We start from the raw sequence: 23,812 nt of genomic DNA on the forward strand, positions 1-23,812 counted from the left end.
CAATAAGAATATCTCTTTTCATTTTCAGCATTGTTCTTTAAAACGACGTCATTTAACGGGAGAGAGTCACCAACACATGACTGAACCTCCATGCGACATTTCTCACGCGCCGGTTACCTTGTGGCTGATTAACTCCAATCACTCCCTTCACCATTACATTATCTCATCGTTTTTTAACCTTAACTCTGAAACGACGCCGTTCGAAGAGGAAGAGTTCATTCACCACCACATGAAGGAATCTCCACGTGCCATTTTACGCGCCGGGTTCCCTTGTGGCTGGTGAACTCGGTGGTGGATCTCCGTGGGCCCCATCTCGGTTTTGTGGATCCTCAGCTTCCTTGCGTTACGTTACCTTCTTCAATTCCCAAAACGACGCGTTTCATTTCTGTTTCAACTCCAAAGTCGTGGAGCTTTCTTCGTCACACTCCACCGAACACGACGCTCATTTCATGGCTCTGCAACTACTCGGCTGCACGAGTCGCCGCCCCATCCACATCTCCCTCCACCGACGGTGCTCCGTCATCTCCACCAGCGACATCAGAAGAAAGAACCTCCGATCCAAACCGAAACCGTCGTTTTCTCTTCAATTCTCCAATAGAAACCGCCGGTTATCTCCGGTTAACTGCTCGACGGTAAATGGAGCAGCAGTGGAGAGCTCCTCCGAGTATTACGAAGGAGACTCCGTTTCGCTTCCGGAGAGAATCAGGCAATGTATCGGCTTCCTCCGGACGATACTACCAGGGGGAAGCTGGTGGAGATTCACGGAGGAAGTTGATAGTAGGTTCGTGGCGAAGCCGGTGACTGTGTGGCGTGCGCTGAGTCGGATGTGGGAGCTTGTGGCTGAGGATCGGTGGGTTATCTTCGCTGCGTTTTCTACTCTCATCGTAGCTGCGGTGCGTGGCTTCTTCATGTCCTGAGCAGCTTAGTGCTTATATGTGTATAGTTCATTAGTCCGCGAAATTAATTTTGAAATATGTATAGATAATTTAGTTCCAGTCCCTAGTTGTTATATTCAGAATCAGAATCTTACTTGGCTTTTATGTTTGTTTTATACTCTCTGCCTGTTTCAGCTATCAGAGATATCCATTCCACATTTCTTGACGGCTTCGATATTCTCGGCACAGAGTGGTGATATCGCTGTGTTTCATCGGAATGTTAAGCTCTTGATTGTGCTGTGTGTTACTTCTGGCATTTGCAGGTCAACATCTTGTATGGTCAAATTGCTTGTCTCTATTTTTTCTTTCTTTCTTTTTTCCTTTTCTTTAGACGGTTGCTCTTGCTGTCTGATCAAGTTTTTCTTTTTGAGATTTTTTTACAAATAATTGATATTGTGGAGCTTCTCACACAACTCTTGATTGCAGTGGCATAAGAGGATGCTTCTTTGGGATCGCAAACATGATACTTGTGAGTTTAGTTCCCACTTTTCCCTTTCTATTTTTGGTTTTAATCTCCTCAATAATGATGGGTCTCATTCTACTCTGCAGGTGAAACGAATGAGGGAAACACTATACTCCACTCTTCTCCTCCAGGTCCTGAAAGTTTCTAGCTGTTCTATAATTCTTAAATCTTAGTCGCTCATGTTTACCTTTAATCTTTTTAATTTCTCTGGCTAACTTAACTGGGTGGTGCATCAGGATATATCCTTTTTCGACTCTCAAACTGTTGGTGACTTAACAAGCAGACTAGGGTCGGACTGTCAGCAAGTCTCGAGGGTCATTGGAAACGATCTGAACATGATATTTCGCAATGTTCTTCAGGTCTTCTTCTTATCAATATAAATTTCCATCTCACCTAAAGCGTGTTTTGTGCATGATTGAGGTTTTATTTGTATGTTTACCTTCTTTCTTTTAGGGTACAGGGGCATTGGTATATTTGTTGATCTTGTCCTGGCCTCTTGGTCTCTCCACATTGGTGATTTGCTGTACTTTGGCAGCGGTTATGTTTGTTTACGGGATGTGAGTTTCTGCATTACTTTGTTTCTTTTGATTGGATGATTCACCTGGGCAGCTCAGCTGATACGTATGCCTAGTGTTCTTTCTGACTGAAAATAAAGTTACATATACTAATGTTGTAGGTACCAAAAGAAGACAGCGAAGCTAATTCAGGAGATCACAGCTTCTGCAAATGACGTAGATTGTTTTTAAAACTTTATCTTCTTTTTTTTCAAGATGTATTATCGTGATATGTGTCTTTATGCAATGAACTCTTTGCTTATTAACTGCTCTCTTGGTCTACAAGGTCGCTCAAGAGACATACTCTTTGATGAGAACTGTTCGCGTATACGGGACAGAGAAGCAAGAGCTTAAAAGGTGCAATCTCGTACCATAAAACCCTTGGAAGTCTGTCAATTTCTTAATTTTTTTCCTGGTGAAACTTTACGAAAGTGGCCCAATCTGTGTCAAGAACAGGTTATGTTTACATTTTGACATTGATTCCATCTCCTTCTGTTGTGGAAAGGTATAATCACTGGCTTCAGAAGATGGCCGATGTAAGTTTGAGACAAAGTGCTGCATATGGTATTTGGAACTGGAGCTTCAACACTCTATACCACGCAACTCAGGTTCCTCAAATATAACCCAGTTTTACAGAACTTCATTCACCCTTTTACCATTTTTGGATGGATTACGGTCCTTGATGATGCTCATGCTAAGAATGTGACAAGATCCATCATTTGTTTGTTTTATAGATTATTGCTGTATTAGTTGGGGGAATTTCTATCTTAGCCGGTCAAATAACAGCAGAGCAGCTGACAAAGTTTCTGTTGTATAGTGAATGGTTAATCTATGCAACATGGTGGGTAGGAGATAATTTATCGTCTTTGATGCAATCAGTTGGAGCGAGTGAAAAGGTTTTCCAAATGATGGATCTCAGGCCAAGTGATCAATTTATATCAAAAGGCAAGGTTCCATTTTTTGTTTGTTTGGCAAAGAGCAGTATATTTTAGAAATATGTTAAGCCATTTATGAGATTGATGAGAGCTTGAGTTAGCTTGTTGTCAGTTGATATAACTCTTAGAGTCAAACGTCTTCAAGGATGAACCACCTAGAAAAGATCCTTCCTTTGGACCTACCTAGAAGTTACAGAGATTGCTACGCTCTACCATGTAATGTATTTATCAAATGTCACTGCAGGAACGAGACTGCAGAGACTGACAGGACATATCGAGTTCGTAAATGTTTCCTTCTCCTACCCTTCAAGAGAAGAGGTATGACTGCATTCATGTGTATATCTTTGCCTTTGTACACATGTGCGGATAACCTTGACTCTCAATTTCTTGACTAGTGAAATCTGCAATTTTGTTTTTTCACCCGTAAGATGCCGCAGATTCATAAATTGGCTCATATTTCAGTTTGTCTCTAAACAAATCATACCATATTTCAGGTGGCAGTGCTTCAAAACGTGAGCATTTCCGTGCGTCCTGGCGAAGTGGTGGCAATCGTAAGTTCTTATCTCAAAGTAGTCCCCACGGTGCCAGTAACTTACTTAGAATGTATCGGAAGTGATTTGTGTACAAATCTGTTGTGTTCAGGTCGGTCTAAGTGGCAGTGGCAAAAGCACAGTGGTTAGTCTTTTGCTGCAACTGTACGAACCAAAAAGTGGTCAGGTAGGTTATTCAAACTCACCGTAGAACAACCCTTTTCAAGCCTTTCCTTCCTAAAGGCTTCCTCTTTGCATTTCAGATTCTACTCGATGGGGTTCCTTTGCAAGAGTTGGATGTCAAGTGGCTAAGGCAAAGAATCGGATACGTGGGGCAGGAACCAAAACTCTTCCGCACAGACATCGGTTCCAACATCAAGTACGGATGTGAACGAAACGTAACGCAAGAAGACATAGTATGGGCCGCAAAGCAAGCCTATGCACATGACTTCATCACAGCGCTTCCCAATGGTTACAACACAATTGTTGATGATGATTTACTCAGTGGAGGGCAGAAACAGCGGATTGCCATTGCTCGTGCCATCCTTAGAGATCCTAAAATACTCATCCTAGATGAAGCCACAAGTGCACTTGATGCAGAGAGCGAACACAACGTTAAGGTAAAATCAACTCTAGTTCCACAAACAAAACTTTACTAGGACGCATGATTTCTTAACCCTTTTGTTTTCTTCCAGGGAGTACTTCGTTCTATCGGGAGCGACCCAGCGACAAAGAGAAGCGTCATAGTGATAGCACACAGGTATCATTTTTCTTACACAGACATGTTCTGATGATTGATTTAATGACATTTCCATCATCATGTTGCTTCAGGCTTTCCACTATTAAGGCTGCGGATAGAATAGTGGCTATGGACAGTGGACGAGTCGTTGAGGTAAGCAGCTCTGTTACTGGTTTTGTTCAGTTCATTGAAACCATTGATCTCTGTGATCTTGACTGTTATGTTTTTGTCTGGAAAACAGATGGGCAATCACGAAGAGCTTATGAGCAAAGATGGGTTATACGCGAGATTGACTAAGAGACAAGCCGATGCTGTTGTATGATTGATCCTGTAAGCTTACACATGCAATACAGTTCATGATTAGTGTCATGATTATGTTTTTGATGGTCATGGCGAAATGTAATGATAGAAAATTATGTAAAAAGGTGCAACAACCATAGTTCATTCTTTAACTTCATACTACTGGTTCCCACAAATCATGCCGTTTTTCTTATAAATAGTGCAGACTACCTACCGTTTAAAACACTGAAGACGACTCCCAGTTTTCTATTTCGATCTGATCTGTGATTCTTCATACGATCACTGTTTCTCTACTACACACGTTGGCTAAGCTAAATATATACCCAAAAGAAAAGGGCTTGGGCTTAGCAATACCTCCGGCCTATTGAATCTTTAAACGAAGGCCCAAATGATGTTTTTATTACAATTATTAGAAGTTGCAGTAAAAACCCTCCAATTTTCCAATCTTCGCAAAAACACACTCCTTACAAAAACATAAAATAAAAAAAAAAGCTCCACATTTGAAACCCTAGTTCACAAAACCTCTCTTGTCCGAGAGTATCTCTGCGTCGCCGGATTTTAAAACTCCACGGTGAAAGATGCAGCACGACGAGGTCATATGGCAAGTTATCAGACACAAACACTGCAGTTACATGGCCAAGTAAGCTCTTCACTTCTTCTCCCTAATGTGAACTCTCGTAACTGATTGAGATTCTTTCCACCGCTGTAGAATCGAAACCGGAATCTTCTGTAGAAATCCTTACAACGTAACTGGTATTTGCAACCGAAGCTCTTGTCCCCTTGCTAACAGCCGTTACGCCACCATCAGAGACCACGATGGTACTATTAATTACTGTTTGAATTCGTGTTTTTGTCTGATTTGGATTGAATCTCTTACTTTTGAACCTTTTTTTTTTGTCTCTGTAAGGTGTTTTTTATTTGTATATGAAGACAATAGAGAGAGCCCATATGCCTAAGAACTTGTGGGAGAGGGTGAAGTTGCCTAGAAACTACGAGAAGGCTCTTGAAACCATTGACAAGCACTTGGTAATTTAGATTGATTTATCTTGATCCAACAAGAGTAGAGAGGTTTTTTCATTCTGTTTTCTTTTGGTTGTAGTTGTATTGGCCTAAGTTATTACAGCACAAGATCAAACAGAGACTGACCAAAATGACTCAGATGCGTATTCGTATGAGGAAACTTGCTCTCAAGACAAGGTTGGTCCTTGTCTTTTCAGAAGTTGTTTGGTAATATGTTGCTTTTATTCCGTTGGGTTTGATTGTTTGGTGGTGTTGGTTTTGGTTCACAGGGAGAAGATAATGACTACACCAAGAAGGGATATCAAGAGAGAATCAAGAAGGGAGGAGAAGGCTATCAAAGCAGCGGTCTTGGATAAGGTCAGTCCTCTATTTTTGCTGTTGGTATTGACTGTCTGCTTTAGTTTCGGTTTTGTTTCTTCATAAGCTGGTATCTCTCTCTTGATCAGGCTATTGAGACCGAGTTGCTGGAGCGTTTGAAGAAGGGTATTTATGGTGACATATACAATTACCCAGAGCTCGAGTGGAACAAGGTTCTTGATGAAGAAAAGCAAGCGGCAGAGGGTGTTGAGGTAGAGGAAGAAGAGGAGGTACTTTTATATAATAAGCGTGTGCACATAAATACTTGATATTGTGCTATTTTCTCTGTTTTGTTGTAATAGAACGGCACTCTCTTTGTTCAAAATGTTTATTGTTTGAATTTTACTATCAGGAGCCAGAGATTGAATATGTTGAAGGATATGAAGAGCTTGAAGATGAGGAAGATATGGAAGATTTCTCTGGTTTTCCCTCTAAGATGTCTGACTTCAACGATGATGAACATGGTAACAAAAGCCTCTCAATTACCCTTTTTTGAGTTTTGTTTAGTCATGTATGGTCTTTCTCATGGGTGGATTATTTACAAAGCTACAAACTTTTTCTTACAGATTCAGCTGATGAGGAGGAAGATGATGACGGTGAGGAGCAAGTTGTGATTCATAAAAAAGGAAAGAGAGATTCAAGAAAGTCTGATGATCTTGGGAAATCAAAGAAGAAGAAGAAGAGAGTGATTGTTGAGGTGAGATTCACACTACTAGTTTACCTAATTCTTGTTCAAGTGCTGAGTTATTTTCTTATATGTCTGTCTTATCTCTTTCAGATGGAGCAAGAAGATGGAGACGTGATACGAACCTTGAGAACCGCAAGCTGAGCTTAGATGCCAAAACCCTGAAGCTGAAATGGCAGAGGAAAGTGTAGTTTGTTTTGTTTTGTTGTGCTACTGTGGGACAAGAGAAAGGAAAAGCTTTCTTCTTGACAGACAGTTGAAAGACTCTTGAACGCTTTCCAGTTTTGTACCCTTTTCATTTTCATGTATTGTAGGAACTTAATATGTTCTTCTGACGTTTGAATTTTTGTATACTTGGTTAAAATGAAGCATTTTCTTTGACATATAACCGAAACATAAATTCTGGAGTTGCTGTTGGTTCTGTCGTGGATATGAGATCTCGGCTAACTCGTGACTATTGCTACTTCCAACGGTGAAGAGCAACTGGTGACTATGAACAACTTTTGGCTTAACAAAATCTCCATGGTGAGATCCTTCAAGACCGACCATGGCTACTTCCAACGGATCATTCCCATGACTAGCCATTGCCGATGCATATATCGGTAACACATTCACCACCATTATCATTGCTAGAACTGTGATTTGATTACCTAACACATGTAAAATATGAATTGTGTCATTAACAAGGTAGGTTATCGTTTCATAGTAACATTTGCTTGTCCACATACAAAGGCAAAGCTTAGTTATCACTTATCCATATTGGCCAAGGCTAGCCAGTGAGAATAATGATCTCTTTGTTTGTAGCAAGTGTCATTCTACCATTTTTCTTAGTTACACAAAAATGTCATTTTATAATTCTAATACAAATATACTTCATCTGTTTCATTATAAGTGTCGTTTTAGACATGTGCACACGGATTAAGAAAGCATTTAATTTTGCATATTTTCAATATAAAAACATCATTGCCGATACAATTCAACCAATAAAAAAATAGAATAAAGAATAAAGTTAATAAATTCTGCATTGAAACTCTAAAACGACACTTATTTTGCAACGAAAAAATTCTCTAAAACGACACTTAATATGAAACGGAGGGAGTATTTATTTTTAGCTCAATATATACAAAAAGCGTCACTTTACAATTTCAATAGAGATTATACGTATTTTTAGCTGAAAATAAATTACAAATTGCATAGATTTTATAAATAATTTCATCTATCTCAAATATTATTGGTCAGAGAAATATAATTAATAACAACTTATATATATTTTCATAATTTTCTTAATCTGTATAAAAAATATCAAAGTGAGATTTATTTTGATACTGAGGGAGTATATTAGTAACAACGATTAGGTCTGGGCACGGATCGGATATCCGGATTTTTGAAGGTATTTGTGATTTTCTTAGAATGTTACGGATATCTAATTTTCCGATTTGCTTTACTTCGGAAAAATACGGATATTCGGAAAAACGGATATCCGAAAAATAAATAGATATTTGCGGATATTTTCGAATACTTACAGATATCTCATTTATTTTGATTAATACAAATAATCTTAAAAATTCGATACAGATTTGTTTTGTAAATTTTTTTTTGCATGATATAAAAGATAAAATTAAAAGAAGTAGTGAATCTACATATTTGTAAATTTTTTAACTTAGTTAAAAACTATAATAACACAAAACTTAAGAAAAAAATTATAACTTTATAAATGTTTTCTCTTTCCTTTATGTAATACTTTTATATAAGTAATAATGTAAATATAATCTGTCAAATCATATGTTAAAATAATAATTATATAATTTTATACATTTAAAATTTTAAATATAATCAAGATATACATGTATTTATATATTGACGAATCGGATCGGATCGGATATTCACTTCCCAAATTTTTAATATTTGTAATTTACTTCAATTTTAAGAGATATTAAATTTTAGTATTTACTTTTCTTCAAAATCTTACTGATATCCAAAATTTTCGGATCAAATAGCAACGAATAATGATTTGAATCAAATTTAACAGATAAAATGTCCAGCCGATCACACATCTTAACATGAAACTGAAAAAAAACAGTTGAAAAAGAAAACTGAAAAAACAATGTGGTATTCAGAGAACTCGTTCAAAAAATTTCAAAAATATTCAGATAAAGAGTTAATTTTCTAATTGGTGGTTCAGTTATCATTTACAAATTAAATTAGATTAAAACCTTTTTAAAAATGAATTGTAAAATCTATCAAACATGAATAACACAGGATTTAGTTTTTGTATTTAATTTTCTAAACTAAATGACCATAAATTTATATTTTTATCTTGTGAAAATATTTAGATACGAAAACTAATAACAATAGCTAGATTTATTTTCAATAAAATATTGTAAAAAAAGTACACCAGATTCCAAAATCTTTTAAAATAATATATTAACTTTAATACATACTACTTTACAATCAAGCATTAGATAATAATCGATTATAAAACCTGATATAATTAATTTAAATTCAATGTTACATAAGACAGCTAGATATATTTTTTTAAATGCGAATTATTAAGGAGAGGAGGAAAAAGGGAAGTCAAGTAAAAATCAACGAAAGCAACGTGGTGCATGACTGAAATCAATATAATAAACGTCTGACGCTTCCCACTCATTTTCTCGTTTTCGTTAAAGAAATCATAAAAGAACAAATTACAGATCGAATCGAATCTTTTATTTACATTATCATCAATACAATAACATGGCGAGCAGTTGTTTTTTTTTTTTTTTTGAACAAAAAAAAAAAAAAAAAAAAAAACTAGAGCAGTTGTTTATTTCTTAAATCTAAAGATACAAAAAAAACTAGAGATAAAAAAGCGTATTTCGCTTATATTCTTTTCACTTTTCATGTGACTTCTCTCTTTCAACCGTTTCCTTTTTCTCTGTCTCTCTCTCTCTCTCTCTCTCTGATCATGGCTTCTTCTGCATCACCTGGTACTTTCCTATCATTCTTATTCAATATGTACCATGATAAAATCGATCTTAAACGTTTTTGTTTTTTCAGGAGTGAAATTTGTGCCGCAAGAGGATAACTTCTTGCAGAGACATGTTGCCTTCTTTGACCGGAACAAAGATGGCATCGTTTATCCCTCGGAGACATATCAAGGTACGGTCTGTAGAAGAATAACTCTTTAGTTTAGACCAAGATGTCTTAATCAATCTCATAATGTCTAGAATCAGATTTGCCTTAGGGATCTTTTGCTTTCTGTATAGTGCGTGGACTTATTATATATGGACTGTGTAGTAAAAGTAAATTTTTTTTTTATATTTTCTAACTGATGTTACTGTCGGATCATGCCGAATAAACAAAAACAATAACAGGATTTAGAGCAATCGGATGTGGATATCTCTTGTCGGCATTTGCTTCTCTGTTCATCAACATGGGTCTAAGCAGCAAAACTCGCCCGGTAACTTGAAAATTGAACTATATATAAACACAATTTTTTTTTTTGAGAACTAAACTTTAAACACAGTTTAAAAAGTTAAATATTGATAGTGTTAATTTCATAGCTTGTGACAAAAGATATCGATGATGTGTGTTACAATCTGCAGGGTAAAGGTTTCTCCTTCTCATTTCCCATAGAGGTTAAGAATATACACCTTGCCAAACATGGCAGCGATTCAGGCGTTTACGATAAGGATGGAAGGTATCTGATAACTTACGTGTAGTATTACTTATAAAATTAACGCAATTTATGATAAGTTCAGTACAATATTTTAATTTATACTATTTGTTTTTCTATAAATTTTTTGGAGGTTTGTGGCATCGAAGTTCGAGGAGATATTCGCGAAGCATTCAAAAACACATCCCGATGCTTTGACGGGGGAGGAACTCAAACAACTCCTCAACGCAAACAAAGAGCCTAATGATCGCAAAGGAGCGTAAGTACCCCAGCCGGTTTAGTTGTTCTCTATACCATAACAGGAGACGAGGTCATATAAAAATCTGAATAATATTTATTTTGAGTTTTAAAATGCAGTATTGCTGGATATACAGAGTGGAATATGTTGCATTATTTGTGTAAAGACAAGAACGGTCTGTTGCACAAAGAGACGGTGAGAGCTGCGTACGATGGTTCTCTTTTCGAACAACTCGAGAGACAAACAGCTTCTAAGAAGCATCCATAAACACCCGCTTCAAACAAACTCTTATTTGCTTGTGAATCTGTTTATTTATTCAAACTTTCAGTACATTAATGTTATCGTGGACAATGGCGTGAAGATTGCAATGCGTTTAGTTTTTCTTTTATTTGATTAATTGTGTATGTACTTGTATCTTTTGGGGCAATTTATTCAAATTGAAGGCAAACATACTCAATCTCTATGGACTATTTGACTATTTCTTGGCAACGTAAAGTATACATTTAGTTTTCGTAACTCTAATCAGGTTAACCCCATGGTTTTGGTTCAACTAATAGAAGTGTTCCGAAGTTAACCATCTACTGTGACATTGTATGGATAAACTTAATCAACCTAAGCCCAATGTTGATTATGTTTTTAACGGTATAGGCAGAGATTCGGACGCCTAAACTATCTCCTAGTTGAATTATGTCTTTTTGTTATTAAGTGCAATTAGGTTGTCTAAGATGGTTTTATGTTTATTTATTCCCTTGATTTATTCTAATACTGCAACTAATTCTATTGAAGACTTCACCTAATGTGTTCTTTAATCATTAAAAATGTTAGCCAATTACCAAATGTTTTACGAAATGGACAGAGCAACTAACGTTTTAACTTTTAACTCTTTTCAATCATTTTTAATCTTCCAAAAATCTAGATTATATATTGCATAGTTAACTAATAAAAGACACAAACATAATTGAAAAACCTTATTCTCAAACATTTTTTTCACGATAACTGTATTATATTATTATTTGAATCATATTAAATATCTATTTTCTCAAAATATCACTAATGTAATTTTAAATAATTAATTTAATATAGATAAAAATAGAAAATATAAATGATTGAATTAACTTTAAGTTTTTCATAATTTAAAACTATTGAAATATTTGAAACATCTACAAAACAACGAAAAATTCTTGAAACATAAATGCATATTGAAACGGAGAAACTACTCCCTCTGTTTTTTAAAGATACATATTCTAGACTTTTCACATATATTAAGAAATCACATTAAAAATGCATTGATTTTTGTAAATAACAATTTTCCATAACTTTTAACCAATAAAAATCCAATAAACACAATTAATTTTTTTGAAATTAACAGATTTTTATTAAATAATACATTGGAAAAGTAAAAAATGTATCTTTTAAAAACAAATTTTTTTCTAGAATATGGATCTTTAAAAAACAGAGGGAGTATGTGTTTTGAATTCATTGTAAGAATATATTTGTATAATATAATTAATTCAGTATTTATAAAAGAATATCATGTGTTATGATTTCATTATAAAAAAGACTATACTGTTATTAATCCACTCAATTTAGATCTTAATTTTAAATCGATGTTTACTTAGAGTGAAAAAGTATTTTACCGATTAGATTAAAAGCGATATCATTAAGAAAGTAAATATTGGTGAGAAATTTTTTTTATTATCAAACTCGAAAGAAGACCTCCCCCCCGTCCCCCCTCGCAAGCAAATGACTTGAAGAAAAAAAGGCAAACGACGAATCTAGTCTAGTGGACTATGCATATGTATGTTGGGCCGATGACATACTTACAGGCCTTGGATTCTTTAGAAAAGAAAGAAAGGATGTGATAAATATCAACATATGAGTGCGCGAGTTGACGAACAAAAGATCCAATAACCAGTTCACCTCTTATTATCTATCTTATTAAAACAGAAACATTATAACTTCTTCTAGGTGGATTTTTAAGTTGGACATCACATTATTATTCTTAGTCTAACATTTCATTTAAATATTTCTTTAAAGAGTTAGATATCAACCATCTATCAATTAACTCCACAATAAGATCTATATCTTACATTATATACATCTATTAAACAAAATATATATTCTTTTCGTTAGAGTATACTCACATTATCATATTTATATTATATCATAGTACAAATATAACAATCTCTCTCTTTTATTATAGTCAAATGAATACAATAAACCTCTCTTTTATTATAGTCAAATGAATACGATAAATGTCTCCAATATTTACACGAGTCTGAGTTATTAAAAATAAAAATATAAATAGATAGAAATAAAAATAAATATTACACATGTTATTAAAAATATAAATATTATTACACGAGTAGGTTGACAAAAAATTACAAAAATTACACGAATCTTTAGCCAGTAATTATACAATTAAACCAATTGATTCAATTAACCAAATAACTCTCAACCTACAATATCGGATTTAAAAAACAATTATTTGGCATCAAATACTGATGAATCTATAAATTTTTAAATAGCTTGATACATAACTTTTAAAACTCAATACTAAAGATATCAGAATATATTTTTTTGATTCTCAAATAATCGAGGTTTACTTTGAATATACACTGAATAGAATATACTAACATATATTCTTATTTCAAAAACATCAATTTATACTTTAAAAAAAAAATCGATTATTGAAAAACCTCTTCACCAAATTGAGTCTACTATACCTAAAATCTCGGTTACAATCAAATATTCACAATCAAATTGCCAGATTTGAAAAATCATGAATATGGAAAACCCTCTTCTCCAAGTTTATTCTACTATACCTAAAATCTCGGTGTCAATAGATTTTGTATTTATTATATCTAACTTAATAGGTTAGAAAATATTCAATTCCTCCCACTTAAAATGTGTGTACAAGTACTTGCCTTCGTATTTATCATTGGACATTCACAAAACATTCAGAAAAAACTCCCAAAAAGTACAATGTCAAAACCAAATCGTATTGTTTGATATTATGTTAGTGTTTTCACCATACAGTTATATCTCTAATACACCAATAAAAAACTATTAATAGAAAAAACAGTTTTAACATTTCTCTTAAACAATGAAAAAACTTGAAATTATATAAAACCATATTATGTAAAAAGGACAAACTTCGAATTATATTAACTATTATAGAATATATGTTATGTGTTAAAAATAAAAAATAAACCCGCGCGGTCGCGCGGGTCATGATCTAGTTCTTTATTGAAAACTAAAACTAAAAGTGAATAAAATCATCCACCGACCGATGTTTATAATCTCAAGAAAGAAAAAAAAAATCAAAAGAAAAACATTAGAAAAACGTGGGGGTGACCGGTCTAGCCAGTAGTGCCAACTGTTTTCCCACGGTGAGAAAAGACCCACATGGTCTATCAAACAAGCCTATAAAATAACCGGAAAGCAAAACGTTCTTCATTAAGCCCTCTTCAAAAGTGTCTCCCAAACATTACCAAAACGAAACGTTCCCACTACTTTGTTCTGTTTGTTCAGAAACGGAGAAGCAGTTTGTGTTAGGATTCTTTAATTTGGTTTGAGATGAACAGATATTTTCTGGGCTCCAGCAACAAACAGTATAATCTGAATAACGTTGAAGAAGATCGTGTCGGAGAACGAGGTTTGTGTTTTTATCTCTCTACTTGTACGCTTGCGGGTACTAAAAGTTAGAAGATTAATTTACTCGTAGTCAATATAGCTGTGCAGTAAAGCAGGTCTATTATCGTCCAAAAGTTGTTTTTAGTATAACTAATTTAGATAGTGATAAAAAAAAAACTTGATTCTAAATTTTTTTTGTAATAAAATCATTAATAATAATATTTTCATCAAATCATCCATGAAAATGAGAACTGGATTCAAAGATGATGAATTTGATGTCAATAAAATGGATCCTATAGGTTTCAGCAAGAAAGCAGCTAGACAGTGGGCCCCAGAGTCTGCGGCTGATTTTCTCTGCAGAAGCCAGTATGGCCATGCGTTTAAAAACGCGAATCCTCAGCTGACTATCTTCTATGCCGGAACTGTCAGCGTCTTTAGTGACATATCTCCCGATAAGGTATATAATCCATATTCGTACCATTTACATTTACATATAACGTGTATACTGATATAATAATGATCTGTGATTAGGCTAAAGCCATTATGTTATCTGCCGGGAATGGTTCCAAAGGAGAAACTGGAGAGAGCAGCTTGAAGAAACCGCTTCGAGAAACTGAAAGAGTATATGGAAAACAAATCCATAACGCTGCTACTGCTGCTGCATCATCAAGCTCTGCCTTTTACTGTGATAATTTCTCTAGGTGTGGAGACAGACCCGTTGGTGCGACTAATGCAATGAGTATGATCGAATCATTCAACTTAGGTTCTAGCAATATGATGCCTTCAGGTATGCCAATGAAAAAAAAACAATTATATTTAAGGCTTTTACTCAGCAAACCATATCTCCTAATACAACAATTGCTTATCTTTTTCAGTTCCTCAAGCTCGTAAAGCATCGTTGGCTCGATTCCTGGAGAAACGCAGAGAGAGGTTTGTTTCATGTTTCGTTATAGAGTTACTTGATTTAATTAGAAAAATATAATCTAAAAGAGTTGTTGTTGCAGGCTCATGAATGCAATGCCATACAAGAAGATGCTTCTTGATTTGTCGACGGAAGAATCATGTGGAATGAATTACTTTTCTGCTTCTCATACCTAAATTAAACCACCGTCTTCTTATTTCTTCTTCGCTTTTTAATCTATTTGAGGTTTCTTACGATGGTTATTTGTAATGTAACCATTCATTAGATGATTATTATTATTATTACTGTTAGCTACCAATTATTATGTTATTACTAGCAGGAGAAGCGTTAGGCGTCTCTCTATTTGAGCACTGTTCTAGTTAGGGATGGACACATACAAGTAATTTGCTTTATATTACTATTTATCTTGTATCCAACTTCAATTTTTCAAGTATTCTTTGCTGTATAATTGGGTATCAAATAGTAGAGCTTAGATAATTTCAAGTCAGAAACAAGTATGAAAAAGTTAGCTAGCTATTTTGATATTAATCGTTATTTCTTTTTCTACTTAAAACAAAATATTGATAAATTATGTTATTTATATTGTGATTGAAAAATGATGATTGGATCGTAAGAACAGAAGTCGTCCATACCTAAAAAGTATTTTTCTTATTGAAAGAACTACACAATATTTTCATATTGAGAGGTTCATGTTTTTAATTATTTTTCTTCCTTTATAGTAGGCAAAAATATTTCGTTAAAATAAATCTAATATTTTTTTCTAATAGAGTAAACAAAACAAAAAAAATTGACGGGACAAGACACATATGTCTCCCAGCACCAGCAGTGTTAGAGGCTATAATGTGTGAACGGAATCCACCAGAGAAATTTTGGGTAAGGGCTAAGAAGGAAACAAAGAGTTTTCTTTTGTCACTAGGAACAGAAAGTTTAACATGGAAAAAATCATCACAAGAAACACGTTCCCGTTTAATAAGTGGTTCAGAACGATCCTCGCCTTCATCTTGCATCTATGTCTTTCTACCTGTTATATTCATGTCCTTTCATGCCCCCACCACGTTGCTAATTTGGACTATGACTTTATTATTCACAAATTTTGTTTGGGTTAATTTGGTTAGTATGTGTTTAGATTATTTTATGTATGAGTTAAATTTGTGAAATAATCAAGTTGCATTAATATGTTACGAATATATCACTCCTTTTTGAGAAAATAAAAATTTGATAGTTTGTGAAGATTCTTTCAGTATTATCCTTAATTAGCATTGACATGTAGACGGTGAAAGGGGAAAGAAGGAATGACATCAACGTATGTTACATGTGCCCAGGAAAAAAACAAGCTAATTAGCATTAATATGTTAATGAATATATCACTCCTTAGGGCATTTCCAATCCCACTCCATAATTTACTTCAAATTGAGAAATAGAGTTGAAAATGGAGTGGAAAATAGAGTGATGACAATCACTCCATTTTCAACTCCATTTCTCAATTTGAAGTAAATTATGGAGTGGGGTTGGAGATGCTTTTAGAATGTCTTATTGTAAAATATAAGTTCTTTGTATCGAGAGAAACTTCTCCTAGTTAATTTCATTCATTGATATTTCTTTTTTGAAACTTGAAACTTTTTTTTGAAACTATTTCATTCATTGATTAAACTAGTTTTCTACAACACTTCAAATAGGGTCATTTTCTTAAGGTGAACAAAGGTGTTTCGAAAAAAGAACATAGGTGGTTCAGTAGGGCTCCACAAAGGGAAAAAAAACAATTTACCCAATTCCTCACTTGGAAAAAGTTGATTTTCACAAATACTTACCTTTTATCTCATTGAAATAGTTATATAGTTTTGTAATTTAAGTCTCTGTCTATTCTGGTTTGCTAAAGATTTCCAAACCATAAATAAAATTACGCTTATGTTTGACAATGCATCTTCCTCCTCATCATCACTGATGTTAACTTTGGAAGCTCTTGATCTGTACAATATTAATGGTGAAGGAAATATTTTGGCTAGTGATCGGTTCTAGTGGTCTTGAAACTTTATAAGCATACACATACCATAGAAGAGTGAGTTGACATTGTTCGAGTTAATGCAAACCGCGATGGTGGTTTGTTACAATTTAGTAGTTTTTGTAATTCGGTTTGATGATCAAGTCAAGTTTTCTAGCGAGTTTTCACTTGTCTAGTATCTTAGATTATGTAGCTAATTTAAGTAACTACTCGAAAAAGTGCAAAGGCGAGTTTAATTTCACACCGGTACAACTCTTTAATCTTCTTCACTAATTACGGGCTTACAATACAATTGGTTAAGTAGAAAATAAAAGAGTGGAAATAACATAAAAATAATTGAAGGGTTTCGGGTGGCCTAAAGTTCCCAACACACCTCTAAGGAGAGAGGGAGTGTAACTACTAGAGACCATCCTCATCGCCAAGAAGAATGGGTCGAGAAGTAACCAAGAAGTCCAACGAGTGGTGCGTTGATGTAAGTCGTGGGCTCTGACTGCACGAAGTAAGGTCTCGAGTCAGGAAAAGCATCAGTGACATTGGGCCCACCAACAACAGCACCAACGAGAAGGTTTGGGTTAGGATTTGGACTTAGGAAATAGCGAGAGCCTTCCTTGCAGCCTATACGTGCTGGATGGGCCGAGACTGAAGGAACCGAGCTGCCACGGTGGTGAATCCTACGTGGAAACCGTCGACCGTACCCAACCATGTAAGACATTCCCAACGGGTTGTCTCCCAAAATGTAATCCACCTGTTCATGCGTCACAAAAAAAGAAAGATCAAACAAATTTCCCAAAACGGCTTTATCTAAGGTTTTGGTCCCAAAACAAAACGGCTATGTGTTTTGTTTTTGTTCCAGAATGTGAGAAAGTTTGGGACCATGAGTTTTGTCTCTTACCTGACGCTTGGCGACTTGGCGGAGGAGAGATGGGGAGGCAGTTAATTCGCCACAAGGCACGACCTTTTTGGCATGGCTCAGATAGTTAGAGTAAGCCAATAGGAGGAAAGATAGTGATGTTACATGTTGCATGTTACTCCCTCCAGTTTTCACAAGCAGCCCTCCTATGAAGACAAAATATAGATTTACTACTACTGATGATTAATATAACTAAAAACAGTTGTTTATATTGTGAAGGAAAAGACAAAAGTAAATCACGTGAACTCCTCCGCCGTCGCGACCCAGACCTCCTCCCGATCCTCCACCGCGTAAGCTTCCCCTACTTGGTTCTCTCTCCCCGTTTGAACCGTTGGAACCACCAGACCCTCCTGACCCTCTAGACGTATCTCCTGCTCTTCATCGTTTCACCTTTACCTCGCCCAAACGCCGTCTCTCCTCCGCCTTTCATCTCACCTCAGTTCTCAAGTTGACGCGACGGCCGCTACCTTCCTCGTCTCCTAAGATGATGAATTTTCTCCCTCCGGGGAAGATCGATTCTACCTGGTTCTGGTGTAGAAGAGGCTCCGATAACAGTCCTCTTTGCTCACTGCTCGCTAGATCTATGAGCCTCAAAGGCTCTCAGCACTACCACCGAACTCTCCTAGCGAGGAACCTCCTGTTCGACGAACCACCAACCAAACCCTGTTCATTGCAAACACTGTTCGTAGCTACACATACCGGCGACTGCTCACCGTATCTCAGCGTTTCAGACCTCAACGACCAACTGCTCAGCCTTTGTTCCATCAAACCTCTCTTGCTCCAACACGGTAATGCTGGAGTGGGCAGACTTTGTGTGGATGCAATGCTTGTCCCCTCGGAAGTTGGTGTCAATCCCATCTCTCCGTCCGCAAGTACAGAGAACCCTGTCACTCCACTGTCGACATACTTACTCCTTTACCTTAGAGGACAGCTTCTGGAGTCTTTAAAAGACAGTCAAAGTATGCTCAATGGTGTCTTTGTCAATTATTTGGTTGTCTTTGTCTCTAATGGTGCTGTGCATTATTGGAAAAAGATTTGGGAGATGAAGACTCCGATGGTTGAGACACAAAGACAGTATCGTTCACGGCTGCCTTACTATGTGTCAAGATTTAATGGATTCTTCTCGGAGCCCACACTCAAAAGTCAAAGCAGCAAAGAAGCATATTTGAAGTTAATTGGTGCTTTTGTTGGTTTTTGGACGGTCATAGCTCTCATCAAACAAACACCAAGTGCTTCTACATCAACAAGCTTACGCACCTCTGTGTTGCATATTCTGGAGAAACAAAAGCTTATTTCAAACAGCCTGGTAACTTCCTCTCGCCATGACCGAGAGAGATCTGTTTTACAAACTCCCAGTAGTCCCTTAGCCACCTTTCCAACAGCATTGGCTAGCCAAATTTCCTCATGCCGGGGCCATGAGAGATCGTCTTTTTCCATCCTCCTCCTTGTTGGAGTGAACCTTTCCACCAAAATTCCTCTTTATGAGAGGTACATGTCTCTTGGTGTCAAAGCCTATGAGTACTTTCGTTTTCTCAACTGCTTGTTATCTTGTGTGATGGTTCGTTTGGGACCAGAAGATTCAACGAGACTCATCCCGGTGAGACTCGAAGTTGTGGAACGCTCAACGTCACGATATACGGTGACTATTATCAAGTCTGAAAACTTTGAAGGACGCAGATTATTTGCGTGTGGCTCCTTTAATAAACTTGGACACTCTATCAAACTTCCAAAGTTTGTGTCTCTATCTTTATTTGCTTTGTTCTTGATATTTTCAAAAGGATCGCACATTGCTTTGTTCAATGTTGCATTTGTCCATATGTAACCTTTTAAGTTATTAATGAAGAATGTTTTACAAAAAAAAAAAAAAAAATCACGTGAACTTGGAAAAGTATGCTTTGATAATGGGAAAAATGAAAATAAAAATAAAAATGATGGATTGTTTACCTCGAGAGTATTGGACTTGAGGGTGAGATACTCCAGGCAATATAGAGCAGATAAATCCATCTGCGTTTTGCTTGAAAGACTCAAAATACTCTGCTTTTCCCATTAGCACTTCCTGTTACCAAAACATGACAAAAACACTTTTATCAAACCTATGCATAGAATATGGTTTTGAGATGAAATTGGCAGTGGATAATTTTTTTAAGAAAAAAAGAGAGCGCCATGTCAAACTGAGATAATGAAAGGGGACTTGACAAATCACTTTTCTTAAGCAAAAAGACTGTTGAGAAATGACAAAACAAAAAACCCACTTAGGCTTTTGCTGCAGAATGGGAACTGGTAAGGACATAACACTTTTCTCAGTCTTTGTGCCACATGCTTTGTAGCAGTAACCAATGACTTATCTATCCTTTCCTCTTTTTATCGTCCCCACTTGCAGCCTATAGGCCTGAAGCCTGGATACTACTAATAATAATGTTGGTATAACTAGATGCATATATTATGAAATCTATATCCAAATCCACAAGTAGGAGATACACTCATGTGATACACCACATGCAAACTACTTCCAACAGGAAAGGGTACAAAGTCACATACTGTATACATTTCTCCTACCTACAATGGATGATCAAGTGTCTAATATTATATCTTGATTTGTATAAATCCACACTTTTTATCCACTCACTAGTCATGGCTCATGGGACCATGTGAGGCTCTGGCTTCCATATGGTAACGTTATATTATTAAATTATATGATGCCAAATCTAGGAGCATAAACACTGGACATAAAAAGAGGAATGTCCCATGAGGTATGTCTTCCCTTAAGATTTAGCTTCCATATCACATGACCATTTCTAATTGGTTGAATCCCATGTTTCATCTTATACTATATAATTAAAATATTCCATATTACTTGTCTATATTAGCACGACCCTAGCATGCTGATTTTGGTTCACAAATCTATGCTGGTTTTGTTCGAAGATAACTAGCTTTTAATGAACACACATATGGAAAACCAAACTAGCTAGATAGGATCATAGGACCCATAACTGTAATGTGAACCCCACTTCCAATTATATGATCAAAAGTCGTGCCACAACACGTGATAACCAGACAACACTCTCCATCTCTCTACCTATGTTAATTTAATTCTTATACATGTAGTCGCTAGTCAGTCCCCTTGGATTCTTGACCAAACGAACAAAAATCACTATTCTCACACTAATCTTGGATTCTTGATCTACAATTAATGGTGTTGATAGAAACGAGATAATAAACAAATGAATAATTTAGTTGTGGTTTACCTTGGAGATTAAGACATTAATCCCAGCATGCTTATTATCCCAACCAAACTCATTGATGGTATCTCCAGCCCTGAGAACCACCTCGTTCTTCACAATGAATTCTCTGTACGCTCGTTTCCTCGAGGCTTTGTGCAGCCACGCCGCACCCCACAGTAACTCGTCCTACACAACCGTCCAGATGAAAAAAAACATGTCAAATCACAGTAACCATCCACGGGTGATACTAAAATAGTAAAAATACAAGTTTGACTGACGGTTTAACTGTGTTTTTTCCTCACCTGGTAACCGTTGAAATCACAGTAAAAAGGACACACCGCGTGGTAAAGACTGTTACTGTACGCACCACGATACCTATTAGCAAACGCAAATACCTGCGCCACGTTAAGTGTGTTGTCAGCTTTATTTTCTCAATTCAAACATAGATGTTTTTTATATATCTTTTATTTTTGTCAACTGATGTATCTTCTTTAGCGTCAGAAATTATTCATTTCTTATTCATTCAACCGTACATATACGTAAGAAATTTACTCAAAAAGTCAAATCATTTATTTTTTTGTTAATATTTATTTATAAAAAACGATTCACAGAATGAGCAAGCAAAAAAGTACTGTAAAGAATAATTATCAGGGAGCATGTGGAGAGAATCTCTCATCTCACAAGCAAAGAATCATTGGCGAATTAAAAACTTTTGACTATTTAAACATTATATAAAAAACAAGTACTATAAAATAGTTAAATAAATACCCTCCATACTACTAACAAAATCAGAATATTAAAAAAATTATTACCACAGTCAATGAAAAAGCATTTAACTAACAAACAGACAAAGATCAGTTAATGGTAAGAACAGAGTAAACAGCACACGCGGCTTAAGTCATAACCAAAACGAAAGCGATAGTTTGGTGATAGTAACGTACCCTTGTGGCTCGGTCAAGGAGCCGTCTGGAGTAAGCAGGATCACGTTTCCTGAAAACGATCGAAGCCGCGGCCAAAGCGGCGGCGGTTTCACCGGCTACGTCTGATCCAGGATGAGCTCTGTCGATTTTGTAGACGGTGCGAAGCGTGTCCATGTCTTCTGGCCTCTCCCAGCAGTTATGGTCGGAGTAAGCGTCTCCCACCTGAACGAAAACAACGCCGGGAATCGCCGTCGCTTTAAGGAGATAGTCAGTTCCCCACTTGACGGCTTTCACGGCGTTTCTAAGCTCAGGTCCCATGGTTCTCCCGAAGTCGATAATGCTCCACGACAGCATTGTTGTCGTGAACGCCATCGGGAAACCGAACTTGACATTGTCTCCTGCGTCGTAGTAACCTCCCGACAAATCCACCTGTGATTAGTAATAAAAAACAGAATGCTGGAAATGTTACAAATTTTTTTTTTTTTTTTAAAAGAGAAAATGTTGAAATGTAGACTCACGCCGGCGGAAGAACCGTCGCGTAATGCTGAGTCACGGCGCCATCTGAGACGTTGATCGGGAGGAAGCTTGCCGGAACGCTGACCTTCGAAGAACATGATGCTTTTGCGGAGTGCGTCGCGGTAATCATGTCCGGCGTAAATCTCTGGTGAAGAGAGAAGCACGATGAGCAACACCAGGAAGAGACTTCGCGCCATATTTAACTCTCTTTCTCTTTTTTGCTCTGTTGTCTTCTTCTTTGTTCTGTTATTAGAGAAGTTAAGACAGTGAGGAGGGAGTGTTTTTGATAGGACCAACGAAGGGCTCTTTATACTAAAAAGGTCTTCTTGGGTGCCAGATAAAGAGCCAATGAATGGATGCCACGTGGACATTTATAACTGGAGGCAGATCCATGTTAGATTGGGTATGGGGGTTTTAGGATTCCGAGGCACAATTCGCTTGACCGGGCAAGAACCGGATTGAACGGGTCGGGTAAATCAATCCGGGTCTAGGGTTTGGGTGTTAGTTAATGAAGACGGTGTGTACGCCGTTGGTACGGTGAGAGAATCCAAAAAAGTGGAAATCTGTGAAATGAATAATGATAAAAGAGATTTTACCATGTGATCCACCGCCCTATTGTCGTGCGACACGTGTTGTGATATCAAGTAGGTGTTCTTAACATTTGTTTTATTACTCGATTATATATTAGTAGTGTTGAAGAAAACTTGTGATTATGAACGTCTTAAAACTCGATGTATCTAGTATTGATAAATTTTAGCAAACATCCAACTTTCGCCCATTTGCAATCTAGAATCCACTTTAAGTCATGTGATGTGTATTTGGACAAGACATCTAGCATTTAGTTGATCCGGAGGTGGAATTATTACATAGTATTTTTAAGAAGTTTATTTTTATATTCTTCGCCATTTTATAGAAAGGCCATTTAGTTTTTTTTTTTTTTGTAAAAAAAGGCCATTTAGTTTATTTGTATATATTTAAGAAAACCTTGCAATTTGTTGATTATTGTTCAGAACGTTAAATGAAAAGTTTATTTCCATTGAACTACAAGACATGAGCAGCACCGTACTTTAGGATTGATCTCTCACCATTACAAAAGACTGAAAAGAGTCGATCGTATTAGCAGATAATAGTTTATGGTTAAATACTAACGTTTTTACATTTGTTTTGGAAACTTTTATAAATATGCGTGTATCCCTTTGTAAAATATCATCAAATAATTATAAAAAAACTTTTCTCTACAACGTTCTTATAAAGTTCTCAAGTTTTTCCGACTT

The 23,812-nt window shown here is 36.0% G+C and overlaps 5 protein-coding genes across 6 annotated transcripts; 4 read left to right on the forward strand and 1 right to left on the reverse strand.

Moving 5' to 3' along the window:
* The first annotated feature begins 120 nt into the window (after nucleotides 1-120).
* LOC108817961 (ABC transporter B family member 26, chloroplastic) lies at nucleotides 121-4,613 on the forward strand. The gene is made up of 17 exons (XM_018590794.2): nucleotides 121-893; nucleotides 1,071-1,198; nucleotides 1,362-1,404; nucleotides 1,485-1,529; nucleotides 1,635-1,757; nucleotides 1,852-1,955; nucleotides 2,075-2,129; nucleotides 2,239-2,309; nucleotides 2,458-2,560; nucleotides 2,687-2,897; nucleotides 3,132-3,205; nucleotides 3,382-3,438; nucleotides 3,530-3,604; nucleotides 3,681-4,037; nucleotides 4,113-4,177; nucleotides 4,249-4,309; nucleotides 4,398-4,613. The coding sequence occupies exons 1-17, from the start codon at nucleotides 450-452 to the stop codon at nucleotides 4,476-4,478; spliced, it is 2,097 nt and encodes a 698-aa protein (XP_018446296.1). The 5' UTR covers nucleotides 121-449; the 3' UTR covers nucleotides 4,479-4,613.
* A 322-nt stretch (nucleotides 4,614-4,935) lies between these two features.
* On the forward strand, nucleotides 4,936-6,906 carry LOC108815046 (uncharacterized). Its single transcript, XM_018587706.2, has 9 exons — nucleotides 4,936-5,096; nucleotides 5,166-5,275; nucleotides 5,364-5,482; nucleotides 5,556-5,653; nucleotides 5,746-5,833; nucleotides 5,923-6,063; nucleotides 6,186-6,297; nucleotides 6,400-6,530; nucleotides 6,612-6,906. The coding sequence occupies exons 1-9, from the start codon at nucleotides 5,035-5,037 to the stop codon at nucleotides 6,660-6,662; spliced, it is 912 nt and encodes a 303-aa protein (XP_018443208.1). The 5' UTR covers nucleotides 4,936-5,034; the 3' UTR covers nucleotides 6,663-6,906.
* A 2,428-nt stretch (nucleotides 6,907-9,334) lies between these two features.
* Nucleotides 9,335-10,862, forward strand: LOC108815979 (probable peroxygenase 4). Its single transcript, XM_018588530.2, has 6 exons — nucleotides 9,335-9,487; nucleotides 9,558-9,659; nucleotides 9,875-9,960; nucleotides 10,106-10,200; nucleotides 10,310-10,435; nucleotides 10,534-10,862. Exons 1-6 carry the CDS (start codon nucleotides 9,466-9,468, stop codon nucleotides 10,679-10,681), a joined length of 579 nt encoding a protein of 192 aa, XP_018444032.1. The 5' UTR covers nucleotides 9,335-9,465; the 3' UTR covers nucleotides 10,682-10,862.
* Nucleotides 10,863-13,863: 3,001 nt separating this feature from the next.
* Nucleotides 13,864-15,420, forward strand: LOC108817200 (protein TIFY 7). Its single transcript, XM_018589841.2, has 5 exons — nucleotides 13,864-14,072; nucleotides 14,350-14,507; nucleotides 14,582-14,837; nucleotides 14,926-14,980; nucleotides 15,055-15,420. The coding sequence occupies exons 1-5, from the start codon at nucleotides 13,994-13,996 to the stop codon at nucleotides 15,146-15,148; spliced, it is 642 nt and encodes a 213-aa protein (XP_018445343.1). The 5' UTR covers nucleotides 13,864-13,993; the 3' UTR covers nucleotides 15,149-15,420.
* Nucleotides 15,421-17,187: 1,767 nt separating this feature from the next.
* LOC108814533 (endoglucanase 8) lies at nucleotides 17,188-22,811 on the reverse strand. Of its 2 annotated transcripts, none has more exons than XM_018587128.2 (7): nucleotides 22,541-22,811; nucleotides 22,044-22,451; nucleotides 21,405-21,497; nucleotides 21,127-21,288; nucleotides 19,826-19,937; nucleotides 17,864-18,027; nucleotides 17,188-17,716 (listed from the first exon to the last, which is right to left on the reverse strand). In XM_018587128.2, the coding sequence occupies exons 1-7, from the start codon at nucleotides 22,733-22,735 to the stop codon at nucleotides 17,384-17,386; spliced, it is 1,467 nt and encodes a 488-aa protein (XP_018442630.1). In that variant the 5' UTR covers nucleotides 22,736-22,811; the 3' UTR covers nucleotides 17,188-17,383. The 2 variants fall into 2 exon arrangements, 1 of the variants encoding a protein (XP_018442630.1); XR_001943664.2 differs by lacking the exon at nucleotides 17,188-17,716 and adding an exon at nucleotides 18,122-19,704 and having other exon boundaries at nucleotides 17,887-18,027.
* Nucleotides 22,812-23,812: the final 1,001 nt, after the last annotated feature.

This window comes from Raphanus sativus, chromosome 7 (genome assembly GCF_000801105.2).
Source record: "Raphanus sativus cultivar WK10039 chromosome 7, ASM80110v3, whole genome shotgun sequence".
Classification (NCBI taxonomy): domain Eukaryota; kingdom Viridiplantae; phylum Streptophyta; class Magnoliopsida; order Brassicales; family Brassicaceae; genus Raphanus; species Raphanus sativus.